The sequence below is a fragment of the Carcharodon carcharias genome, chromosome 18 (genome assembly GCF_017639515.1).
Source record: "Carcharodon carcharias isolate sCarCar2 chromosome 18, sCarCar2.pri, whole genome shotgun sequence".
In the NCBI taxonomy this organism is placed as follows: domain Eukaryota; kingdom Metazoa; phylum Chordata; class Chondrichthyes; order Lamniformes; family Lamnidae; genus Carcharodon; species Carcharodon carcharias.
Genome location: NC_054484.1, coordinates 43,331,063 through 43,357,967, shown reverse-complemented (window position 1 = coordinate 43,357,967; position 26,905 = coordinate 43,331,063). Strand labels below are relative to the sequence as shown.

The window sequence follows — 26,905 nt, the reverse complement described above, 5'->3', positions numbered from 1 at the left end:
TCCTTGTTCCTTGTTGACTTCTTAGCACCGTGAACTAACAATTATAGCACAAAATTTGGATATGTAATACCTTTTATTTTTGAGCATTATGAGAGAGGTCCAGAACAGCATCTGGGGCATGCACGTACGCATCTAGTGCAAGTTGCTCTGCTTGCCATATGGATCAGGATGATAGCATTCACAAAGTGAGTGTCCTGTAGAAGTATGCAGAGTGAGCAGATATAAATGCTGATTTAATGCCAGCACTGCTACTTTGGAGCTCAACATACCAGTTAACGCCTTCTCTTAAACATGCACAGCTGAAGGCTCGTTCAGCAGGAGACCAATTCTATTTAAAAGGATCATCAATGTCTTACAGGTTAGTTGTTGATTGATTTCTACTGGATGTTGCTACAATGATGCAAGTGTTTGGTGCTTTCTAGAGTTCTTTACAGTTGCTAAGGCCTACAGAGTGCCAGGAGCTGAAGGCGTTGGTCCTGAGTTCAAGGTTTCTGCATAAACTTGTTACCCCCAGACATGAGTGCAGGAGTATGAATTCCTCTTGGATTTGGGAAATAAGCAGAGGAAGGCAAGCTGCTAGAAGAGGGAGGAGGAATTGGGGGAGCAGGGCTGTCAGAAAGAGGTCATATCCTCCCAGATGTTCATGGAGTAATTCTCCAACCTGGATCTCAGTGTGAGACATCTGAGCTTCACTAAGGATGTCCTCACTGAAATCTGCCACCTGCTGCAACCACAACTACAAACTCAGGGCCAGATGAGCACTGCATCGCCAATAACTATGAAGTTAACTATGGCCATGAATTTCTATGCATCCAACTCCCTCTAGAATGTAACTGAACATATTTGCAAATTCCATGGTTATCATCTACTGTTATATAAGTGAGGTCACTGATGCCCTCTATTCACAGAAAGCCGACTACATTTCATCTCTCTTACCAGAGAGAGTGACCACATGGCTTTGCAAGTATTGCAGGCTTCTCCATGGCCCAGGATGCCATTGACTACATGCACATTGCTCTGCGGATGCTATATGTCACCTGCCCTATAACTGGAACCAAAAATAATTCCATTCTGTGAATGTCTAGCTGGCATGACTGCATGGAGAGAAACATACAGGTCAATGCTGCATATCCTGGAAGCTGTGCTGATGCCTTCATTCTACAACAGTCCATTGTACCATCTCAACTTGAGCTGTCATGGCAAACCAGAGGGTGACGACAGGGAGACAAATGCTATCTGCTTATGTAATGGCACACGGCTCTGAAGTGCAACCCTTGCGCACATAGGCAGCACACATACAATAAAAGCCATGCTGCCACGGGAAATGTGATACAGAATCACAGAATTGTTATGGTGTAGAAGGAGGCCATTCAGCCCATCTGTCTGCACCAGCTCTCTGAGCATTTTAACTTAGTGCCAATCACCTGCCTTTTCCCCATAACCCTGCACATAGTTTCTATTTAGATAATCATCCAATGCACTCTTGATTGCTTCAATTGAACCTGCCTCTGCCACACTTCTAGGGAAAGAGTAGGGCTCATTAGGGACCAAGGGGACAACCTATGGGTCAAGCCAAAGGACATCGGTAGAGTGTTGAACGAATACTTCACATCCACCTACACCCAAGAGAATGAGGATCGAGGTATCGAACTCTGGGAGAGAGACAGCAAGGTCCTTCAGCAAATTGATATAGGGAGTGACAAGGTATTGGAGGTGATGGCAGTCTTAAAAGTGGACAAATCTCCAGGTCCAGATGATTTGTGTCCCAGACTGCTGAGGGAGGCAAGGGAGATCACAGGGCCCTGTCCCAAATTTTTAATTCTTCTGTGGCCACGGGGGGGGTGCCAGAGGACTGTAGAACTGCTAATGTGATTCCGCTATTTAAGAAGGGTTGTAGAGATAAACCAGGGAACTACAGGCCAGTGAGTCTCACGTCAGTGATAAGGAAGCTATTGGAGGAAATTCTGAAGGAGAGAATCTATCTCCACTTGGAGAGGCAAGGTTTGATCAGGGATAGTCAGAATGGCTTTGTCAGAGGGAGGTCATGCCTAACAAATTTGATTGAATTTTTTGAGGAGGTGACCAGGTGTGTAGATGAGGGTAGTGCAGTTGATGTAGTTTATATGGATTTCAGCAAAACCTTTGACAAGGTCCCACATGGGAGACTTATAAAGAAGGCAAATGCACATGGGATGCAGGGTAATTTGATAAAGTGAATTCAAAATTAGCTTAATTGTAGGAGACAGAAGGTGATGAAACAAGGATGCTTTTGTGACTGGAAGCCGGTGTCCAGTGGTGTACTATAGGGATCTGTGCTGGGTCCTCTATTATTCGTCAATTATATAAATGACGTAGATGACTATGTGGGGGGTAGGGTTAATAAGTTTGCAGATGACACAAAGATTGGCCAGGTGGTTAACAATGAGGTTGAGTGTCTTGGGCTACAGGAAGATATAAATGGGATGGTCCAATGGGCAGATAAGTGGCAGATGGAATTGAATCCTGAAAAGTGTGAGGTATACTCTTTGGAAGGAGTAATTTGACAAGGAAGTATTCAATGAACGGCATGACACTAGGAAGTTCTGAGGAACAAAGGGATCTTGGCGTGTGTGTCTATAGATCTCTGAAGGCAGAGGGGCATGTTAGTGGGGTGGTGAAAAAGACATATGGGACACTTGCCTTTATCAATCGAGACATAGATTACAAAAGTATGGAGGTCATGTTGGAGTTGTGTAGAACCTTGGTGAGGCCACAGCTGGAGTACTGTGTGCAGTTCTGGTTGCCACATTATAGGAAGGATGTGATTGTACTGCAGGGGGTGCAGAGGAGATTCACCAGGATGTTGCCTGGGATGAAACATTTAAGTTATGAAGAGAGGTTGGATAGACTTGGGTTGTTTTTGTTTGAGCAGAGAAGACTGAGCGGCTACCTGATCAAGGTGTACAAGATTATGAGGGGCATGGACAGGATGGATAGGGAGCAGCTGTTCCCCTTAGTTGAAGTGTCAGTCACGAGGGGACATAAGTTCAAGGTGAGGGCCAGGAGGTTTAGGGGGGATGTGAGGATAAACCTTTTTGCCCAGAGGGTGGTGACAGTCTGGAATGTACTGCCTGGGAGGGTGGTGGAGGCAGGTAGCCTCACATCCTTTAAAAAGTACCTGGATGAGCACTTGGCATGTCATAACATTCACGGCTATGGGTCAAATGCTGGTAAATGGGATTAGGTAGGTAGGTAGGTCAGGTGTTTCTCACATGTTGGTGCAGACTCGATGGGCCGAAGGGCCTCTTCTGCACTGTGATTCTGTGATATTCCTTTTGCTTGCAGAGAAAGGGTCCCTGCATATGAATGTAAGTCACTTGAGGCAAGCATAAATGAGCTATGTTATAAATTTGACTATCGTAAATTAGTTGTTAGTGTAGCTATTAGTGTACTCAGGATTGTTCAGCAAATGCTGCCCAATCGCAGAATCACATCTGACGTTAGACATTATGTTCTGAGGTTTGCAAGTGTTGGCTAGTTGAATACAATTTGTACTCGACTTATCAAGAACAATTGAAGGAACTTGCTGGTTAAATCAATCAGCCAATTGTTGGGATGCGCAGCCTACATACCTGGCATCCCACCGGTGTTGAAATTCATACATAACATTGCTCAATTGTGTGATAGGCAGAGTGTCTTTTTGGACTGATGGCAGCATCCTGTTCGTGGAACATACCGCTCCCGTAGCACTGCATACTAGTAGCATGGAACAGCTTGCTTATGTTGTTCATATTTTCGAGATACTGTGCCTTTCCATGGTAATTTGAAGTAGACCAGACACTTTTCAGGTCCAAAAGTGGCAATCTTTGGACCATTTGCGAGTTTGTGCAAAACACAGCAAACAATAATCTGATCAGAATAGCCATTGTCCTGCACAATAGCTTTGTGCTCAATTTTTGCGTCAAACTTGCAAGATAAGCAAATGGCTAGGGCCCTATTTACAAGGCCTAACTTATCTCTTATGGTTAGCCCATCAATGCATCAAGCATTCCATTGGACATACCCATAAGCCTTCTTCTGTAGCCCACCTTATCCTCTGCAGTAGAACTCCTCTCCCTCTGGCAAGCTAACAACCATGCTACGTTTGCCCCAGCTGTTGACACATCATGTCCGGTCTCTCACCGTACGCAGAACCTGCCTCTGTTATTCTTAAATTGTGTGTAGTGTCTATATCTAAGCTAGTGGCAGCAAATATTAAATTGAATGATAATGGGTTGAATAATATGGGGGGGAGGCGGATGTTGCACACACCACCCCACCTCCAGAAACCATGTTGACGTGAAGCCAACATGCTCTATGCCAACCCGACCCACAACCATAAAGCAAACAAGGGCCGAGTGGAACTTCCACCTTTCATTGGGGAAATCCCGCCCCCTGAATCTGTCAGCCAATCTGATTGATCGGCAGCTGCATCAGTCCCGACAGCGCCAGGAAGTCATCAGCGGCTGCTGCTGGGGCTACAGGAGAAGAGGAAGATCAAGGCCCATGGATCCCCAGAGCTAGTAAGCCCAGGGTCTTGGGCCGAGAGGGTTTGGGTGGGTTAGGGAGAGGGGTGGGAGTGTGGAGGGGTGGGTAGGAAAGAAGGGCAGCAAAGGGCAGCCCCCAAAGAGTGATACTCCCCGCCTATTCCTCCCTGCTCTTTAAGCATTTGATTCAAAAAAACAGGCTTCCCAATCCTGCCCAGCTGCCCATGCCATACGTTTTGGGTGTAGGCAATGTATTATCAGGGTCAATTGGCTTGATAACAAGCTGAATTGACCCTTGGTTATTCATTTAAATATGGCGGTTTTAAGGGCCCGCCTGTCCCTGTATTATGAGGGAGAGCTTGAGGGTAGGCAAGAAGGTGCTACAGTGGGCGGCCACCCTATTTTAAGTTTCACCCCCCCTCCCCTGCCCCCGGCGGTGAACACACCCACTGGAGACAAGTAAAATTCAGCCCAATGTTTCTTTGTCACTTTGTCGTTTATCTGCCACTGCTTGGCCAGGTGGCAGTATCTTAAGGAAGAAAGGCACAAGGGTAATGTGTTGAGGGAAGGACAAAACAAAAACGTGTCTGTTTACACCACCTGTAGCTTTTAAATCAGAAGACGTTGGGCGGAATTTTCCATGCTCGCTGGCATCAGGCATGTTTGGCTGCGTGAGCGAACGATATGACGAGAAGGCCAAAAATCAGTTTCACAATGTCATGAAATCAGTTCCCAATCATCCGTTCAACCTGTTGCTGGCAGGCTGCATTTCCCGCTGTTGGATGTCGGGAGCCTCATTGTAATACATCTGCATATCATTATAAGGCCAGCCCACCAGAATCATCCGCTGGATCGTCTGCCAATGTTGGCAGGAAAACATGCTGGTGCAGAACAAGCCTTGATAAGCATGACGTGCAAAAGTCGGGACTTACTGCCAGGGCCTTGCACACATCACAGACATCCAAGGAGCAGAAGATGCTGGAGACCGACAGCAACGGGACCCTGGAGGAACATCCATTGCTTGCCGGGTGGATGCTCATGGACATGGCTCCACTGTGAAGCAGCTCACAGAAGGTGGAAAGTCATCGTTGAGGATCTGCTCACAGTGGATGATGGTTGAGGGGGTGGAGAGGAAGGTCCAGCCGCTTTTGGGAGAGGATTATCCAGCTGTGTTTGGGAGAGGAAGATGTACCGGGAGTGGGAGAGGAAGTTCTAGGATCGACTGGGAGAGGAAGAGGTGTCGGGGGGAGGTGTGGTTGGGAGGAAAGGAATGAAGGTGTCAGGGGTGGGGGAGGTGAGGTTGGGAGGGGGGAATGAAGGTGTCGGGGGGGCGAGCTGGGAGGGGGGATTGAAGGTGTTGGGAGGATGAAGTTGGGAATGGGGGGGAGCAAAGGTGTTGTGGGGGGCAGAGAGCGGGGGAGGAGACGGCAACTGGGGAAGCAGGTGAAATGGACTGGAAGGTGTAAGGGAAGGAGTTCAAAAGGGGAAAGGATTGCGGAGAGGGGGGGAGTCCGGGGGAAGAAGGAGCTTTTGGTGGAGGTGTAAGAGTGGAGGAAGGAGTGTGGAGAAGGGAGGGGGTAAGGGTGAAAGAAGAATTAAGGGTGTTTGAAGGAGGAAGGAGTTAGGTGGAGGAAGAAGGAGTTGGGAAGGGGGGAGTACTAAGGGGGGTGGGGGGTGGGGCAGGGGGGTGAGGAGTTCCGGAGGGAAGGAGTTCTGGGTGGGAAGGAGTTGGGGTTGGGGGGTGTGCCCTGGTGAACATGCAGTGGAGGGGCTCTGATGAGTCCATGACTGTCTCCTGGGGAGAGAACTGAGGGTGGGTGTGGTAAGAGGGAATGGTGAGAATGACCGAGGACTGAGTGAGATGGAAGGGTGAGAGTTCAACGGTATTGGTAGAAGGGACGGCAGGGGTGTTGGTGGGGACTTGGAGGCAGACACAGACCCTGGGGGTGAGAAGGAGGAGGTCGGGGAAGTTAATATAGATGGGGCTGAGATTTTCAGGAGAGAAGGGAACGTGCACGTTCATCTGGACATCCTTGAAAAAAGAAGGTTGTGGCTCGTAAGTCACTGAGGGCAGGTGGAAGGTGATGCTAGGAGGGTCGACAATGATCGGGGAAAGGAAATGGGTGACTGGGGGAGGGGAAAGGACAGGGAACAAAATAAAAACTCTATTACCACCATGCTGGCTAAATCGAAAGTGAAACAAGAGTTGTGGTGGGCAAGATCAGGTGCTGCATGGGAGTGTGATCATTAGGTGGGCAGAGATGCAGGTCAGCTCATATAGTCAACTGAAAGCGAATCCCAGCAGGCAGCATTGAAAATGCTCAGGATAGTGAGATGAATGTAAAGCAGGAAGGATCTGCATGCGTGGGAGTGTGCTTGCACGAGGCCTCGAAAGGCCCTGCCACACACCCAGACATACACTCTCTCTCTCTCTCTCTCTCTCTCTCTCTCACTCTCTTTCACACACACACATTCCCCCCTGCTCCCCACCCTTCAAAATCACTTGTGGGCCGGCTGCGTGCAGCTGAACTGCTAGTTGGGGGCGGATGCAGTGGGAGAACTCGCAAAGCCTGTTAATGAAGCTGAAAGACACCATTATACAGTACTCAGTGAAAGTTCTTATATTTCCAGATTGTGAAGTGACAAAATGTGTTCACTCATGCAACCAACTGTGATCAGAATTTCTTAACTTGTGAACGCCTTAGACTACTAGTTGCTGCCCTGACATCCACAGCAAGGGTGGAGACAGTGAAAGTGGAGATAATTAGTGCATGTCAGCACAGTCAAAAGCAGGAGAGAGAGCACTCACATTTGCGTTGAAAGAGGGATGATGTGGTTCAGGATCCTCACGAGTGTGTTCACCGTCACCTTAGACATGGTCCATGTCCTCACCAGTCAGCTCGATGGCACACTCCTCAAAGTGAGTGGAGGTCCTAATGTGGGCCACTCCAACCCGCAGTTTGGGACTTCTTCCTGCTGAGATGTGCAGGCTTCTCTGCATGAACACAGATGGAGAGAGTGTGAGCAGGACACATGGCACTGCATGGAATGTTTGTGTGGTGAGCAGAGACATGGATGGGATGAGGAAGAGAGCTCCACAGGATATGCGTCTGAGTAAGATGTGAGGGTGTGTGTGAGAGTTAGTGGTGTTTTCCCTTGAGGTGCGAGATCCCTGGTGGAAGTGTGATGGGTTTGTGAGCCCGAGAGTTGAGAGTGATGAGAAGAGTGACTTACCCTGGCGGAACAGAAAAGATCATTCATCCTTTTTCGGCACTGGGCAGCTCTCTCTTTTGCAAGGCATTGCACTGACCACCACTGCCACCACCTCCCAAGCCAGATTGGTGATGTTGCTGCCTACCCTGTGGCCAGAGTGGGGGTAGAGGACATCACGGCAGGCTGCCACTGTGTCCAAAAGGCACTCAAGTCATTAAACCTGGTAGCTGGAGTTTTTTAGCCATTCGGGGCCATGTCTTCCGTACAGCAGTCATTGGCTTGAAGCACTGAGAGGTATGCGCACGGCTGCTTTAAATATGGTGCCAGCGTGATGACATGGTGGGATGATGGAGTGGCAGGTGAATGAGATTATATTATTTGAAATGGCCTGTTTTCTGGGAATGTATAATTAATGTGGCAGGATTGGGACGATAGAGCATGAGAAGCCGCCATTGTAGCTGGAGGGTAAAACGTTGTTTTCCCTGCCCGCTACCACACTTAGTGCAAATCTGGGATGATTCTGTACGTTGAGGGGGATGTGGGATGTGAGAAGGAGGGTTAGGTAAAGGGAAACCATCACCTTGCACGGCTTAAACCAGACAGCTGACCAAGGCATCAACAATGGTGTTTCTAATGATAGTAAGCATTGTCTTCTCCATGGGGGTAAGGACAGGCAGTTGTGTCTGCCCCTCCTGCTTAGCACCTGCTGCCTCCAGTTGTGTGCAGCATATCCTGCAAGAGAGGGGCAGGCAGTTGTGTCGATTGGTGTAGTTCAATCTGTGCGGATAATGTGCATTAACAACTTCTCATTCTCAATGATTTCAACCTCCATCCCAATTCATCATATGCTCTCCCTCTGGCTTCATTGCCCTCTTATCCCTAAATCTCTGCCTCCAATTAAATTCCCTAACACATATTCATGGCCACTCCTTCACTTTGCCACCTCACATGGTCTTGTTAGTCCTATTGTATTGAAACAGATGAGGCCATCTCCAATTACTTCCTTGTATCACTCAACATCCATATGCCCCTTCCACACCCAAACCCTACAACCTTCTGTATCCATCTCTGGAAAAAAATGATCCCCCAATTCACTTACAACAGCACTTTCAGAATCCCAATTGTCTGGTCTTTGGCCCTCTGTTTGCCATAACACTTCTGTAGCTACTGATTTGTTCAACCACACCTTCTCCTCCATCTTTGATGCCCTAGTTCACAATAAAACCATTATTCTCTCCCATCATGGCCATTCAGTCAGCACGACCCATCTCTGTTTCCTTACATTCAAGGGACACAGATGTCCCTGGATATAGAGTTTTCAGGCTGGGTACGGAGGGGGATAAAAAAGGTGGGGGTATAGCATTATTGGTTAAAGAATTATTTACAGTTGTGAGGAGGGTTGATGTACTAAATGAAGCATCAAATGAGGCCATATGGGTTGAGCTCAGAAATACAAAGGGGCAGCCATACTGCTAGGAGTGTACTATAGACCCTCAAATAGTGGAAGGGAGTTAGAAGAGCAATTATGTAGGCAGATTTCTCAGTGCAAAAACAATAGGGCAGTAATCGTTGGGGACTTCAACTACCCAGTATCAATTGGGATGCAAATAGCTTGAAGGGCATAGAGAGTGCAAAATTCTTGAACTTCATTCAAGAGAGCTTTTTTTTAGCCAGCACATAACAAGCCCAATGAGAGAGGTCATAATTCTACATTTCATTCTTAGGAAATGAAGCTAGGCAAGTGGATGAAGTAACAGTGTGGGACCATTTTGAAAATTGTGGCCATAATGTAGTTAGATTTAGCATCATTATGGAAAAGGACAAAGCTAGAACAGGTGTAAAGTTCTAAATTGGAAGACAAATTTTATAAAACTGAGAAGTGAGCTGGCAAGAGTGGGCTGGGTACAGCTATTAGAAGGAAAAACTGTGTCAAATCAGTGGGAAGCATTCAAATGAGAAATTCTACGGGTACAGTGTAGACATGTCCCCACAAAGAAAAATGTTGGTACTGCCAAAGCTAGAGTGCCCTGGTTATTCAGAAGCATACAGATCAAGATGAAGCAGAAAAAAAGCTTATGAAAGTCACAAAAGACTTAATACTGTAGAAAGCCTATAGGAGTATATAAAGTACAGGGATGTAGTAAAAATGGAAATTAAGAAAGCAAAGAGAGGATACAAAAAATATTGGCAGGTAAAATCGCAGAAAATCCTGAGATGTTTACCAGTACATTAAGAGCAAGAGAATAACTAAGGAAAAAGTAGGGCCTATCAGAGATGTACATGGTGGGTTGATGCAGAAGATGTAGGCAGTGTTTTCAATGAGTACTTTATCTCTGTCTTCACTAAGGAGAAGGATGATGCAGACATTAGTTACAAAGGAGGAGTGTGAAATATTAGACATAATAAGCATAGAGAGAGAGGAAGTACTTGAGGGACTAGCATCCTTGAAGGTGGATAAATCACCAGGGCCAAATGGATTGTATCCCAGACTGTTGAAGGAAGCTGGGGAGGAAATAGCAGATGCTCTGAGGAACATTTTCCAATCCTCACTAGATACAGGTGAGATCCCAGGGGATTGGAGGTCTGTGAACGTTGTGCCATTATTTAAAAAGGGTGCAAAGGATAGGCCAGAAAATTATAGGCCGGTCAGCCTGACTTCAGTAATGGGCAAATAATTGGAAACAATTCTGAGACACAGGATAAGCTGTCACTTAGAAAGGCACGGATTGATCAGGAATAGTCGGCATGGTTTTGTTAGGGGAAGGTCATGTCTTACTAACTTAACAGAACTTATTGAGGAAGTAACAAGGAGGATTGATGAGGATAAGAATATAGAACATAAGAAATAGGAACAGGAATAGACCATTCGGCCCCTCGAGCCTGTTCCGTCATTCATTAAGATCATGGCTGATCATCTTGTGTTTCAATTTCCACATTTCCATCTAACCCCGATAATCTTTGATTCCCTTGCCTAACAAGAATCTGTCAACCTCTGCCTTAAAAATATTCAATGGCCCCTTAAAAAATTCAATGACCCCACCTCCACTTCCTTCTGAGGCAGAGAGTTCCAAAGTCACACAACCCTCTGAGAAAAAAAATTTCCTCATCTGTCTTAAAAGGGCAATACCTAATCTTAAAATAGCACCCCCTAGTTCTGGACAAACCCACTAGGAAATATCCTTTCGACATCAGGATCTTGTATACTTCAATCAAATCACCCCTCACTCTTCTAAACTCCAGATAAGCCCAGTCTGTCCAACTTCTCCTCCTAAGACAACCCACTCATTCCAGGTACCAGTCTAGTAAATCTCCTTTGAACCGCCTCCAATGTATTTACATGCTTCCTTAAATAAGGAGACCAAAACTGCACAGCATATTCGAGATACGGTCTCACCAAAGCCATGTAGCACTGAAGCATAACATCCTTACTTTTATGTTCAATCCCCCTTGTAATAAAGGATAGACTAAAAGGAATTCTAAATATTAGAATATAAGAGCAGGGAAGTTATGCTACAACTGTAGTGCAGTGGATCTTGCCTGCATGGATTTCAGGAAGGCATTTTACAAGGTCCAACATGGCAGATGGTCAAAAAAGTGAGATCTCATGGGATACAGGTGGCAGATTGGATCCAAGATTTTCCCAGCAACAGGAGAAAAAGGGTAATGGTTGATGGATGTTTTTGCGAATGAAAAACGGTTTTCAGCGTCATTCCACAGGGCTCAGTGTTAGGTCTCCCTTGTTGTTTGTTGTATATATTAATGATTTGGACTTAAATGTGGGACATGATTGGTAAATTTGCAGATTACACAAAAATTCACTGTGTAGTTGATAGTGAAAAGTATAGCTGTTGTCTTCAGAATGATATCAACGGTGTGGTTGAGTGAGCAGAAAAGTGGCAGATAGAATTCAATCCAGAGAAGCATGAGGTAATACATTTGGGGAGGACAAACAAAGGTAGGGAATACACAATAAATGGGAGGATTTTGAAAGGGTTAGAGGAATTTGGACCTTAGAGTGCATGTCCACAGCATCCCGGAAGGTGGCATGACAAGTGGATAAGGCGGTAAATAAAACATATAGAATGCTTTCCTTTATTGGACGAGGTGTGGAATACAAAAGCAGGGATGTAATGATGAAACTGTATAAAATGCTGGTTATGTCACAGCTAGAATTTTGTGTACAGTTCTGGTTGCCACATTACAAGGAGGACATAATAGCTCTAGAGAGAGTACAGAGGAGATTTACAAAATTTTGCCAGGGCTTGAAAATTGTAGCTACGAGGAAAGATTAGATAGGCTGAGGCTGTTTTCCTTGGAACTGAGGAGACTGAGGGGTGACCCATTTGAGGTGTACAAGATTGACTGATAGAGTAGACAGGGATGCCCTGTTTCCCTTAGCGGAGAGGTCAATTACCAGGGAGCATTGATTTAAGATGATTGGTAGAAGGATTAGAGGGGACCTGAGGAAAAACTTCTTTGCCCAGAAGGTGGTGAGCGTTTAGAATTTGCTGCCTGGTTTGGTGGTGGAGGCAAAAACTCTCAACTCATTTAAAAGGTACCTGGATCTGCACTTAAGGTGCTGGAACCTGCAAGACTACTGAAGGTGGAATTAGAATGGGTAGCTAGTTTTTTATTTTTTATTTTTCGGCTGATGCAGACACGATGGGCTGAATTGTCTCTTTCTGTGCCGTAACTTTTCTATGGTTTTATAAAATGACTAAGGATTTCACATTAATATGAAGATCATGCTGCAAAACTGATCATCATCAACATTAGTTTACGATTTGTTCACAAGAAAGGATATTGTGACTAACGTATTGTAAAGTGGTCACAAGTGCTTGTATTTGTTTGACAAAACATTATTGTGCGATACCATATTTTTTCACTACATCGTTGATCACTCTCAGTATACAGACATTGAGATGCGTGCTGCAGTGTGCCAACCGATTCTCTTTTCAAATTCTGTATCTTTTATATTTGAAGGTCATGGAAGCATTACCGTGTTCTTTGTCTTTTCCCTTAGTTCCATAAAATCAAACAACTGTACATTTTTGAAGCTGTAACCTGAGTGTTTTGTTCTTTATGGGTTATTTTTCTTAACAAAAAAAGGTTTGCTTTGCTAACACTACAAAAATGGGACCAGTAACTATAAATTGAACATTTGAAATATTCAATCCTTATATTTTGGCATTTCTAAGGATTCCTGAATGAGAAAACAGCAAATGCATGAATGGTTTGAGATCCCATGTAAAATCTATTGTATGAATTCACTTACTAAAAGTCCAGCCTGTGGTCTTGAGCAATACAGTTTGCTGATTGATATGTTGAGCATCCACATCCCAGTTTGTCCTGTGCCGCTGCCTTTTTATCCAACATTACAATTTTAGTACACTTTTTCCACACTACCATGCAAGTTTTGTTTTCTAGTATTAACTGTTGCTTTTTGTTTTTCTTTCTGTTGTTTCAGTAAAAGGACCAAGAAAGTTAAGTCTGCCGACAGATCTTAAGACTGATCTCGGTACGGTAGGCGAAAGCTGACAGTTTGTTTTTTTTTCGGGTTACTTAGGTTGGGGATGAGCAAATTCCAGCAAACTGAGGTGAACTAAACTGAACCAAACAAAATAAATGGTTATATGGGGCTTCATAAAGGGCATACATTGCACAGAAATATATATTAATTTCATAAGCCTAGACACTAAATGTCCCCTTAGAGCTCCACGCCATGTTTGTTTATGGTCAGATGGTTCTTTGCTCATCTCTAACTTTTTTTTCCCTTTTTCCCTCTTTATTTTTAATCTACTTGAATTTTGTGTTTTGTGTTTTGTATAAAAAAGTCACTTATTTTGACATCCTAGCCCAGAATTTATAACTAGCAAACTTTTAAAACCTGTAAATTAGTGTATTCCATCCATTCAACTTTGTTCTAAAGTATAACACATTTTAATATAGTAAAAATCCACATGGAGAGGAAAATATAATCAGTGAAGTGCAGGCAGTTTCCCTTAGGAGAGTATAGAATGCTGCTTAACAAAGTTTCTGTGTTACAGGTATTAGCATTTTCCTTGCTAATTTATTTTTCAGAAATGATTTGTGTGCATAAAACTCTAACTTAAAGATTTAGATAGTGTAATCTGCTCAACAGGAACATTGTAGGTTTTGCAACCATTTGTATCTGAATAAGCATAGCACATGTGCTGTTTTCTATCCAGCGCCAGCATAGAGAGTTGTCAGGAAAATCATGCCAAAGTGTTTAATAATATTCACAATTCTAGTGTTCTCATCTTCCTTAATCTCAGGTTAGAAAAAAAGTATTCCCTTTATAAGGATCTAACTTCTTGTGAGAATTAAATGAAATTTTAAAAAGCACATTGGTAGCTAACAGTCAGAGAGAGAGAGAAGTGAGTGTGGGGCCTTTGCAGAGAATATCAAGGTTGCCCTTGCTTGCCAATACAATGCCTGGGCTATTTTAACTCTTGAGCTTCATTTAAATACATAATTTCAGTAACCTTAAGCCTACGCTGGTGGTCAGGCAAGTGGGAATAGTCGACAACAGTCAGATAAGTGGTAGAAGGAACTGGGAGGTACACCTGTTCCTACTGACCCACAGGGAAACTTTTTAAAAATTTAAAGGCCAGAAGGCAATTAGAATGAGCTGAGTAACTTATTGGCTGTTTTTTAACACCACACATTCCCGATTCTCGTCAGGCATGGGGTGGGTGGAGGGATAAGTTAAAATTGGGCCTTAATTTTCTGTTAAGGAGAATAATTTTATTTATAGTTTAGTATTTTCCACCTTATCATTTTGCTCCAACTCAAAAAAGAAACACCCTGCTGCTGTGCTCTACTAATCGTACTTAGTAACAGACTATGAAAAGAAAATTGCCCCATGGCGGCTCTTACTCTGAGTTTTTTTTTATTCCTCATACAGTTTTGTTTTTCTAAAAAATATGCCTGTGTTACAAGGTTTCCTTGTAGCCTATAGCATTAATGACCAATAGCCCATGCAACTAGAATTAGCCTCACTGCCTATTTCATAAAAAATGAGAGGAATGTACCAACTTTCTGATTTCATGTCTAAAGGTTTTCACATTGATGTATCTAAACAGATGTAATTTTAGTTCTTTGTTGCAATTGTGGTATACTGGCACAACACACATCCATTGCATACTGTGAGGGATAAGATACAAATTCATGTCCATGATATCCCACATAGTGAGCACCTAATTACAGGTCAAGCCAAGGAGAGAACTACCAAGTGAGGATACTATACAGTCCCAAACAGAAGGACAGAAAATCATGTGGTTGGTCACTATGGGGTATTTGATTAGCAGCTGATTACAAAATACATATTAGTAGAGAGTCATTTACCTGTTTCCGCAAGTGAAATGGCATGTGCCATTATAAGGATGAGAGAGAATATTATACTTTAATTTATATTTTCGAATTATAGAAATTTATAGCACAGGAGGAGGTAATTCAGCCCATTAAGTCAGTTCCAGCTGAGAAAAGCTGTCCAGCCTGTCTCACTTTGCAACTCCTGGTCCATGGCCTTTTATGTGATGGCACTTCAAATGCTTATCCAAGTATTTTTTGAAAGATAATGAGAGTTTCTTTCTCTAACACACTATCGAGCAGTGAATTCCAGATCCCCACCATCCTCTGAATGAAAAACATTCTCCTCAACTTCCTCCTAATTCTTCCAGCAATTACTTTAATTCTATGCTCCTGGTTATTGACTTTTCTGCTGAGTGGAATAAGTCTTTCCTAATTCACTCTATCTAGACCCCTCAATTTAATGCACTTCGATTAAGTCTTCTGTCAGCCTTCCATGTTCCAAAGAAAGCAATCCCAGCCTATTCAGTCTTTCCTCATACCCCAAATTCTCCAGTCCTGCCAATATCCTTGTAAATCTTCTCTGTCCCCTCTCTAGTGCAATCATATCTGTCCTGTAATGCGGTGACCATAATTGTCATGTAGTGCTCTATCTGTGACCTAACTAGTGTATTGTACAGTTCTAGCATAACCTCCCTGCTCTTATATTCTAATATTTACTCTCCTTAAAACCAAATGGCTGTATATGAATAATTTTTGCATGTTTACATCAATTAGTAATAACTAAACCAGCAACAAGAATAATTTCAGCTTTCAGCAGTTTTTAGGCAGAAATCCTACCTGCTCTTAAGAGGAGCTGACTGCAGCAGAAACTATTGCATCATCTACCAGCACAGGCTTCAAAGTAATGTTAGGCGGGCCATGAAATAGAGTTCAAAATACTATGTATACAGTAACGCACTACTCAATTGGAATTGCCATAAGTTGGCACCTGATTATACAGGCCAATATATTGTACAGTGAAATGCTATTGGAAAAACTAGATACTATAACTTCTAGAACATATTGTTGTCATATTTGATGATGAGTTTTGTGTTGCCTGTTTATCAACGCATGTAATACCTAATGTTTTCCATACTCATAACCATTTACATACATGCCAATCTAAAAACTGAAAAGCTAACAGACCCCAAAATGCTGACAATTCAAAATGAATTATACAAGTGAAAAGCAGCCCTGAATAATTGCTGAATAAAAAATACAAGACAGAATAGATGCAATCCTCTTTATTGCATTTGTATTTCAGGATTTTTATTAATGTTTTTTTGACAACCTTCTGTAATTTATTTATTTTATCTATAAAAAACAAATGGTTCAAAGTGGCAAACAAAGCAGATACAATAGGAGTGCAGTGGGACATGAACTTGCCAACATCTAAGTTGCACCTATATATAATATTCTATCAGTTATTGCATACTTCAGTTATTGAAGGATGTTGAATTTTTGAAACTTGTTTTGATAATTTCCCAGCAACAACAACTTGTATTTATGTAGCACCTTTAATGTGGTAAACATTCCAAGACACTTCATAGGAGCATTATCAAACAAAATTTGACACCAAGTCACATTACAAGATATTAGACGAGATGTCCAAAAGCTTGGTCAAAGAGGTAGGTTTTAGCTGCTTCTTCAAGGAGGAAGGGAGGTAAAGCAGACCTTCTACATCTTAGGGCAACTGAAGGCATGGCCACCAAAGGTGGAGTGATTAAAATCGATGCTGAAGAGACCAGAATTGAAGGAGCATAGATATCTCAAAGGGCTGTGGGGCTAGAGGAGATTATAGCAATAGGCAGGGATGATGCCATGGAGGGACTTGTAAACAAGGATGAAAATATTAAAATCAAGATGTTCCTCAATCAGGAGCCAACGTAGATCAGCAAGCACAGGAGTGATAGGTGAACAGAACTTGGTGTGAGTTAGGATATCCGTAGCAGAATTTTGCATGACCTCAGTTTACAGAGGGTAGAAAGTGGAAGGCTAGCCAGGAATGCATTGGAATAGTCAACTCTAGAGGTAAATAAAAGTTTGGATGAGGGTTTCAGAGGCAGATTGTTCTGATGCAGAAAGCAAGTTGGTGAAGGATGATATGGAAGCAGTCTTGCATTTATTTACAGAGTGAGACATTATATGCATATGCTTCCTAACTCAACCACACCACAGTTTCAGGAGGTGTCTCTATGGGCTCAAGTGAAAACCCAATAAATGTCCTCCATCCACATATAATTAAACATAATTGATATACAATTATGACAACTGAGCTGCGGCAGGGAGGGAATTGGGCAGTATTACTGAGGTGGAAATAGATGGTCTTAATGATTGTGTAGGTATTTAGTTGGAAGCTCATAGACTCATAGGCTTTTACTGCACAGAATGAGGCCATTCGTCCCATCATGTCCACGCTGGCCAACAGAAATCTGGCTACACTAATCTCATTTTCCAGCGCTTGGCCCCTAGTCCTGGCGGCTATGGCAATGCAAGTGAATATCTAAATACTTCTTAAATGTTATGAGGGTTTCTGATTCAATCAGCCTTTCAGGCTGTGAGTTCCAGACTCCCACCACACTCTGGGTGAAAACATTTCTCCTCAACTCTCCACTTATCCTTCTACCTCTTGCCTTAAATCTATGCCCCCTGGTTATTGGCCCCTCTACTAATGGAAAAAGTGACTTCCTATCCACCCTATCCATGCCCCTCATAATCTTATACACCTCTGTCAGGTTCCCTCTCAACCTTCACTGCTCCAAGGAAAACAGCCCCAGTCTATCCAAAACAAAAACAAAAATACCTGGAAAAACTCAGCAGGTCTGACAGCATCTGCAGAGAGGGATACAGTTACATTAACTGTATCCCTCTCCGCAGATGCTATCAGATCTGCTGAGTTTTTCCAGGTATTTTTGTTTTTGTTCTAGATTTCCAGCATCCGCAGTATTTTGCTTTTATCCCAGCCTATCCAATCTTTCCTCATAGCTCAGACCCTCCAGCCCAGGCAGCATCCTGGTAAAAGGTGTTCTGTTGAAGAGTCATATGGACTCAAAATGTTAACTGTTCTCCTCTCTGCAGATGCTACCAGACCTGCTGAGCTTTTCCAGGTATTTTTGTTTGTGTTAAGCATCCTGGTAAATCTCCTGCGCCCCCTCCAGTGCAATCACATCCCTCCTATAATGTGGTGACCAGAACTGCACTCAGTACTCCAGTTGTGGCCTAACTAGTGTTTTATACAGTTCCCGTATAACCTCTCTGCTCTTGTATTCTACGCCTTGGCTAATAAAGGCAAGTATCCCATATGCCTCCTTAACCACCTTATCGACCTGCCTTGCTACCTTGAGGGGTCTGTGGATATGTACACCAAGATGCCTCTGATCTTCAGTACTTTTCAGGGTCCTACCATTCATAGTGTAATCCCTTGCCTTGTTAGCCCTCCCCAAGTGCATTACCTCACACTTTTCCAGGTTGAATTCCATTTGCCACTGCTCTGCCCACCTGACCAGTCCAATGATATCCTCCTGCAGTTTACAGCTAACTTCCTCACTATTTACCACCCTACCAATTTTCGTGTCATCCGCAAACTTCTTGATCATACCTCCTACATTTAAGTCCAAATCACTTATGTACACCAAAAATAGCAAGGTCCCCAGCACCGAGCCCTGTGGAACCCCGCTGGAAACAGACTTCCAGTCACAGAAACACAACTCTACCATCACCCTCTGCTTCCTCCCTCTCAGCCAATTTTGGATCCAATAGATCCCATGGGCTCTTACTTTCTTGACCAGTCTGCTATGAGGGACCTTATCAAAAACTTTGCTAAAGTCCATGTAAAGCACATCAACACTCATGGTTACCTCCTCAAAAAATTCGATCAACTTTGTCAAACACGACCTTCCCTTGACAAATCCATGCTGACTAGCCCTGATTAATCCATGTCGCTCCAAGTGAAGATATATTCTGTCCCTCAGAATTCTTTCTAGTAACTTCCCACTACCAAGGTTAGACTGACTGGTCTGTAATTTCCTGGGCTATCCTTCCTTTTTTTAATAATGGGACAACGTTAGCAGTCCTCTGGCACCTCACCTGTGGCCAGAGAGGATTTGAAAATGATTGCCAGGACCCCGATATCTCTTCCCTTGCCTCCCTCAATAGCCCGGGATATATCTCATCATCCAGGCCCGTGGATTTACCCACTTTTAAGACCACTAAACCCACTAATACCTTCTCTCTGTTAACTTTCTCTAATATTTCACAGTCCTCCACCCTGATATCTATACTGCATCATTCTTTTCCATTGTGAAGACTGACGCAAAGTATTCATTGAGGACTGCACCCACGTCTTTCGGGTCCACACATAGATTATCTCTATGGTCCCTACTTGGCCCTACTCTATCCCTAGTTATTCTCTTGCTCTTTATATATTTACAAAACCTCTTTGTGTTTTCCTTTATTCTAGCCACCAATGCTTTCTCGTGCACTCTCTTAGCTTTTCTAGTTTCCTTTTTAAGTTCCCCCCGCACTTTTTTATCTTCTAGGGACTCTGCCATATTGAGCCCTTGGTAACTGCCATAAGCTTCTCCTTATTTCTTAATCCTAATCTTTGTCCCTTGACATTGAGGGCTCTCCAGACTTGGTCCCCCTTTGCCTTTATGGGAACATATTTACCCTGTACTCTCGCTATTTCATCCTTGAATGCCTCCCAATGCTCTGACCTGATTTTATCTGCAAGTAGCTGTTCCCAGTCCACTTGGGCCAAATCGTATGTCATCTTAGTAAAATTAGACTTTCCCCAGTTTAGAACTTTTATTCCCCACCAAACCTTATCCTTTTGCATAACTATTCTAAATCTAACTGAGTTATACAGCACAGAAACAGGCCCTTCGGCCCATTGTGTACGTGCCAGCCATCAAACACCTAAAATTCTAATCGCTGTTTTCAGCATTTGGGCCATAGCCCTGTATGTAATGGCCCTTCAAGTGCTCATCTAAATACTTTTAAAATGTTGTAAGGGTTCCTGCCTCCTACAGTCCCCTCAGGCAGTGTGTTCCAGATCCTAACCACTCTCTGAGTGAAAAAAAAATTCCTCAATTCCCCTCTAAACCTCCTGCTCCTTACCTTAAATCTATGCCCCCTGGTTATTGACACCTCTGCTAAGGGGAAAAGCTTCTTCCTATCTCCAATATCTATGCCCCTCATAATTTTTTAGACCTCTATCAGGTCCCCCTCAGCCTTCTCTGCTCTGAGGAAAACAACCCTAGCCTATCCAGTCTCTCTTCATAGCTGAAGTGCTCCAGCCCAGGCAATATCCTGGTGAGTCTCCTCTGCACCATCTCCAGGGCAATCACATCTTTCCTATAGTGTGGCGACCAGAACTGCACATAGTACTCCAGCTGTGGCCTAACTAGCATTTTATACACCTCCAACATAACCTCCCTGCTCTTACATTCCATGCTTTGGCTAATAAAAGCAAGTATCCCATATGCCCCCTTAACCACCTTATCTACCTGTGCTGCTGCCTTCAGGGATCCATGGATATGCACATCAATCTGATCCTCTGTACTTCCTAGGATCCTACCATTCATTGTGTATTCCCTTGCCACGTTAGTCCACCTAAAATGCATCACCTCACAGATCTCAGGATTACGTTCCATTTGCCACTGCTCTACCCATCTCACCAGCCCATCTATATCATCCTGCAATCTAAGGCTTTCCTCCGCACTATTTATGACACCGCCAATTTTCGTATCATCTGTAAACTTACTGATCACACCTCCCATATTCACATCTAAATCATTAATGTACACTACAAACAGCAAGGGTCCCAACACCGATCCCTGCGGTACACCACTCGTCACAGGCTTCCAAATGCAAAAACAACCTTCAACCATCACCCTCTGCCTCCTGCCGCTAAGCCAATTTTGGATCCAATTTGCCAAATTGCTCTGGATCCCATGGGCTCTACCTTCTTGACTATTCTTCCATGTGGAGCCTTGGCAAAAGTAGTACTGAAATCTATGTAAACTACATCAACTGCACTACCCTCATCTACACAACTAGTCACCATCTCGAAAAATTCAATCAAATTTGTTAGACATGATCTCCCCCTGACAAAGTCATGCTGACTATCCTGATTAACCCCTGCCTCTCCAAAGATTAATCCTGTCCCTCAGAATATTTTCCAATAGTTTCCCTACCACTGATGTTAGACTCACTGGCCTGTAATTACATGGTTTATCCCTACTACCCTTCTTGAATAATGGTACCACATTCACTGTCCTCCAGTCCCCTGGCACCTCTCCTGTGGCCAGAGAGGATTTGAAAATTAGTGTCAGAGCCCCTGCAATCTCCTCCTTTGCCTCACATAGCAGCCTGGGATACATTTCACCTGGGCCTGGGTATTTATCCACTTTTAAGCCTGCTAAAACCTTTAATACTTCCCTTATGATGCTAATTTGTTCAAGTATATCACAGTCCCCCTCCTTGATTTCTACACCTACATCGTCCTTCTCCATAGTGAGCATAGACGAAAAATAATCATTTAAAACCTTACCTACGTCCTCCAGCTCCACGCACAAATTGCCACTTTGGTCCTTAATGGGCCTTACTCTTTCCCTGGTTATCCTCTTGCCCTTAATATATTTATAAAATGCCTTGGGATTTTCCCAACAGAGTTTTTTCACACCCCCTCTTCACTCTCGTACTTTCTTTTTTAAGCACCCCCCCACACTTTCTATACTCCTCTAGGGCTTCTGCTGTTTCCAGCCCTCCAACTGCCATAAGCCTCTTTTGTTTACCATATACAATTCTCTATATCCCTTGACATCCAGGGTTGATCCTACCCTTCACCTTTATGGGAACATGTTGGCCCTGAACTCTCACTATTTCCTTTTTGAATGACTCCCTCTGGTCTGATGTAGACTTTCCTACATGTAGCTGCTCCCAGTCCACTTTGGCCAGATCCTGTCTTACCATATTGAAATCAGCCTTCCCCCAATTCAGGACCTTTATTTCCAGTCCATCTTTGTCCTTTTCCATAACTACCTTAAATCTTGGACTCATGGTCACTATCCCCGAAATGCTCCCGTACTGACACTTCTACCACTTGCCCAGCTTCATTCCCTAAGATTAGGTCCAGTATGCCCCTTCTCTTGTAGGACTTCAAAAGCTCTCCTGGATGCACTTTAAGAATTCCGCCCCCTCTAAACCTTTTATACTAAGACTATCCCTGTTAATATTGGGGAAGTTGGAATCCCCTACTATTATTACCCTATTATTTTTACACTTCTCTGAGATTTGCCTACATATTTGCTCCTCTGCCTCCCCCTGACTGTTTGGAGGCATATAGTACACTCCCAGCAAAGTGATTTCCCGATTTTTGTTTTTAGGTTCTACCCATATGGCGTCATTTGAGGAACCTTTTAAGATACCATCCCTCCTTACTGCAATAATTGACTCCTTGTGCAATGCCATCTCCTCTTTTACACCCACCCACACCCCCGTCACGCCTAAAGATTCTACACCCTGGAATATTGAGTATTCTAGTCCTCCCCTTCCCTCAACCTTGCATCTGTGTGATAGCAACAATATCATATTCCCGTGTGTTAATCAATGCCCTCAGTTCATCTGTCTTACTTCGCCAGAAACAGACCCAGTGATCCAGGAAAATAAAGCCCTCCTTCCTGCATCACCTGTTCAGTCACACATTCATCCTCTCTATCCTCCTATTTCTATACTCACTAGCACGTGGCACAGGGAGTAATCCAGAGATTACAACCTTTAATGTCTTGCTTTTTAATCTGCTACCTAGCTCCCTAAATGCTCGTTGCAGGACCTCATCCCTCTTTCTACCTATGTTGTTGGTACCAATGTGAACCACAACCTCTTACTGTTTGCCCTCCCTCTTCAGAATGCCTTGCAGCCGTTCTGTGACATCCTTGACCCTGGCACCAGGGAGGCAACACATCATCGTGGAGTCACTTCTATGGCCACAGAAGTACCTGTCTGCACCCCTCACTATTGAGTCTCCTACCACGATTGCTCTTACACTCTTACTCCACCCACCTTGTGCCGTTGAGCCACCCACAGTGCTGTGAACTTGGCTCTGGCTGGGCTCTCCATTTTCCAACACAGAAAAAGGGTTCTTGAGTGAGATGCACACTGGGGCTTTCCTGACTACCTGCCTGCCTCCCTTCTTCTGACTTGTGGTCATCCACTCTTTCTCTGACTGCACTTGCTTAAACTGCGGCGTGAACACAATTAAAAACGTGTTATCCATGTAACCCTCAGTCTCGTGGATACACTGCTGTGTCTCCAGCTCAAGCTCCAAAACCCGTTGCTCAATCTGGTCAAGCCAGTAGCACTTCCTGCACATGTGGTCATCCAGACTACAAGGAGTGTCTGAGAATTCCCACATGCTGCAGGCCATACAACACTGAGCTCCCTTGCCATACTTTTTGTTTGTTTTTAGTTAAAAGACTATTTCCTTAAATTTAAGCCCCGCTCTGCTCTCTGAAGTCTCGCTCTTTACAGTCCCGCTCTGCTCCACTATCTCCAAAATGCTCCCCTACTAATATACCTTCCACCTGCCCAGGCTCATTTCCAAATATTAGGTCCAGAACTGCCCCATCCCTTGGGCTTTCTACATACTGGCTAAAAAAGTTCTCCTGGATGCAACTTAAGAATTTTGCTCCCTCCCTACTTTGCACACTAAAACTGTCCCAGTTAATAATTGGGTAGTTAAAATCCCCTACTATTGCTGCCTTATTATTCTTATATATTATCTGATCCTCTATCTCTCCCTGACTGTTTGGGGGCCGATACTACACACCCAACAATGTGTTTGCTCCTTTTTGTGTTTTTTACTTCTACCCATATGGTCTCATTTGATGATCCTTCCAAGATACCATCCCTCCTCACTGCTACAATTGACTCCTTGATCGATATTGTGACCCCCCCTCCTCTTCTATCCCCCTCTCTATCTCGTCAGAATACCCTATAACCAGGAACTGAGCTGCCAATCCTGCCCTTTTAGCCAAGTCTCGATCATAGCTATATCATACTCCCACATGCCTATCTGTGCCCTCAGCTCATCTGTCTTATTCATCAGACTCCTTGCATTAAATTATATTCCATTTAGCCTTGCTAAGCTCACTTCTTTCTTATCTAGCCTATGTTTCCTCTGCACCGCCCCCACCCCACCCCACCCCCCGCCCAGACTCATTTATTAGCGTTTTAACTTCTATTTCCATCTCTGCTTCTCTCCCCTCTGAACTACTTTTCAGGATCCCATTCCCCTGCCAATTTAGTTTAAATCCGCCCCCGCAGCATTAGCAAACCTCCCCGCGAGGATGTTGGTCCTGTTCCTGTTCAGATGTAACTTGTACAGATCCCACCTCCCCCAGAAACGGTCCCAATGCCCCCTGGAATCTAAAGCCCTCCCTCCTGCACCATCTCTCCAGCCATGCATTCATCTGCTCTATTCTTCTCTTTGTATACTCACTACTTTGTGGCACCAGCAGTAATCCGGAGATTACTACCTTTGAAGTCCTGCTTTCCAATTTCTGACCTAACTCCCTAAAGTCTCTTTCTTCCTGTGTCATTGGTCCCAACATGAACCATGACTTCTGGCTATTCAACCTTTTCTTAAGAGTGCCCTGCAGCCATTCCGTGACATCCTTGACCCTGGCACCCGGGAGGCAACATACCATCCTGGAGTCATATCTATAGCCACAGAAGTGCCTGTCTACTCTCCTCACTAAAGAATCCCCTACCCCTATTGCCCTTCCACACTTCTTCCTCCCCCACTAAGCAGTTGGACCACCCACAGTGCCATGGCCATGGCTCTGGTTGGCCTCCACAGAGGAACTCTCACTGTTTTCCAAAGCCAAAAAACGGTTTGCAAGTGAGATGCACTGGGGGGATGCTCTCACTACCTGCCTGGTCTCTTCCTTCTGTCTGGTGGTCACCATTCCCTCTCTGCTTGCACTTCCTTAAGCTGCAGGGTGACCACATCCTGAAACGTACTATCCGTGAACCTCTCAGCCTCATGAATACACTGTAGTGCCCCCAGCTGCCGTTCAAGCTCCAAAATCTGGAGCTCAAGTTGCTCCAGTCGGAGGCACCTCCTGCATACGTGATAATCCAGACCACTAGGAGCGTCTAGGATTTCCCACATAGTGCAAGATGTGCAAATCACAGGACTGAGCTCCCCATACATATCTTAACTGAATAGAATATGGATCCTTGCTTTTATTTTACCCTTACTCCTATTTGAGTTTCACTGTTTTAACCTCTCTTTCCTGAAATTGAACTGAAGTCCCTGCCACTCTCCAAGTCCTTTTTAAACTGAAGGCCCTGCCGCTCTCTGCTCCCTTTTCAAATTGAAGTTCCCGCTCATCTAAGTCAAATATGACACCGGAGTTGTGAGCAGTTTGGTTAATTGTGATGGGTGCTATGACTTAACATTTGGTAGCAAATTAACTTATTTATAATAGTAATTATTATTATAACATTTCTGATTCTGTTGCAACATAATTTCAGTGCTTAACTACAGGCTGTCTTTGGAATCACCATTGGTTGCATTATACAGTCAGAATTTTCCCCAAAATTACAGAAACTGACTCTCAGTTCCTCAATTTGCATTTAGTGGAATGGAGCCTGATAAAATTCCACATAGTTTTATTACTGCATTTGGAGTTTTGTTATTGAATTTGCTGGATTTCTTATTTGGGCATCATTAAGACTGAGACTTACCATCATTTACCATCATCAACATGTCTGACATTCCTCAAGGAAAGGATTGCTGCAGTGCCATGCAGTAGACAAAGAATCACATTAAGAATTCTCAGAATAACTTTAAGATTAGTTGTTTGACTAGTTACTTAGCGATTTAACTTTAGGTGGAATGTACCTGAAGTTAATGAGTTATTTAACTTTCTGACAACACAACCCACACATACTATAACTTTATTGTAATTATCTTCAATAAAGAAAGGCATGGTTGCACCAAGTGAATTTTTGAACATTTTTAACAGTCACACTCTCATCTGATCTCCATTGTCCTAGTTAACACGGACACACTATGCCCTGCAGACACGTTTCATACAGAACCCCATTCAATTCCCCAACTATTCACAGAAACACTACCTTCTCTAGACTTTCCATTTAATACGACCACTCTTCTCCCTCTCCTTTATCAATCCAAACTGGTGGTCCACTCTGCCACCCCCGCCCCTGAACAACCCAAGTAGCTTCCCAGTTCATGTTGCATGCTGGCAATTTCTTTGCCCCCACCCAAAAATACAGCTCCCATATTTTGCACCTTTCTATCTCACCTTACCATCTGTTTTTCCTTCCTTTTTATAGCCGTTCATTTAACTCCTGCAATACAATTGATTTTTCCATTCCTCTTGCACTCTTCTGTCCCCCCACCCTACTCATTCTACTTTACCATGCAACTTACCTTCTCCCTTAGTCATGCCCTCTATCCCTATCCCTTGCATTTTGACCCCACCCCTCTCCTGGCCTTTTCTCTCCCTGAATTCTTCCTTCTCCTTTTCCCTTGCATTCTCCTCCACCTCTCTTGTCATAATTCCCTCCTCCCTCCAACTTTGCAACTATTTTTCCCCACAAACTCCCGCCCCAGTTCCTTGGTCCTGTACTCTGGACTCCTTTTTGCACCCTACTCGTTTGAATTGGGGTCTCTGTATGCTAGAAGTGAAAACTTCCATTCTTGCAAGAGAATTCTTGCCTTCAGGATACAAAGCACTAATATTAACACTAGAAACACAAGCCAAGGAGGAGTGGGGCTT

At 43.9% G+C, this 26,905-nt stretch overlaps 1 protein-coding gene across 1 annotated transcript in view; it reads left to right on the top strand.

Annotated features, from left to right (window-relative positions):
* stxbp5l (syntaxin binding protein 5L) overlaps window positions 1–26,905 on the top strand; it is a 598,592-nt gene that overhangs the window by 487,897 nt on the left and 83,790 nt on the right. The window contains exon 22 of the mRNA XM_041210884.1: window positions 13,186–13,236. Within this exon, the coding sequence (XP_041066818.1) occupies window positions 13,186–13,236 (51 nt within the window). The remainder of the gene's footprint in view (window positions 1–13,185; window positions 13,237–26,905) is intronic.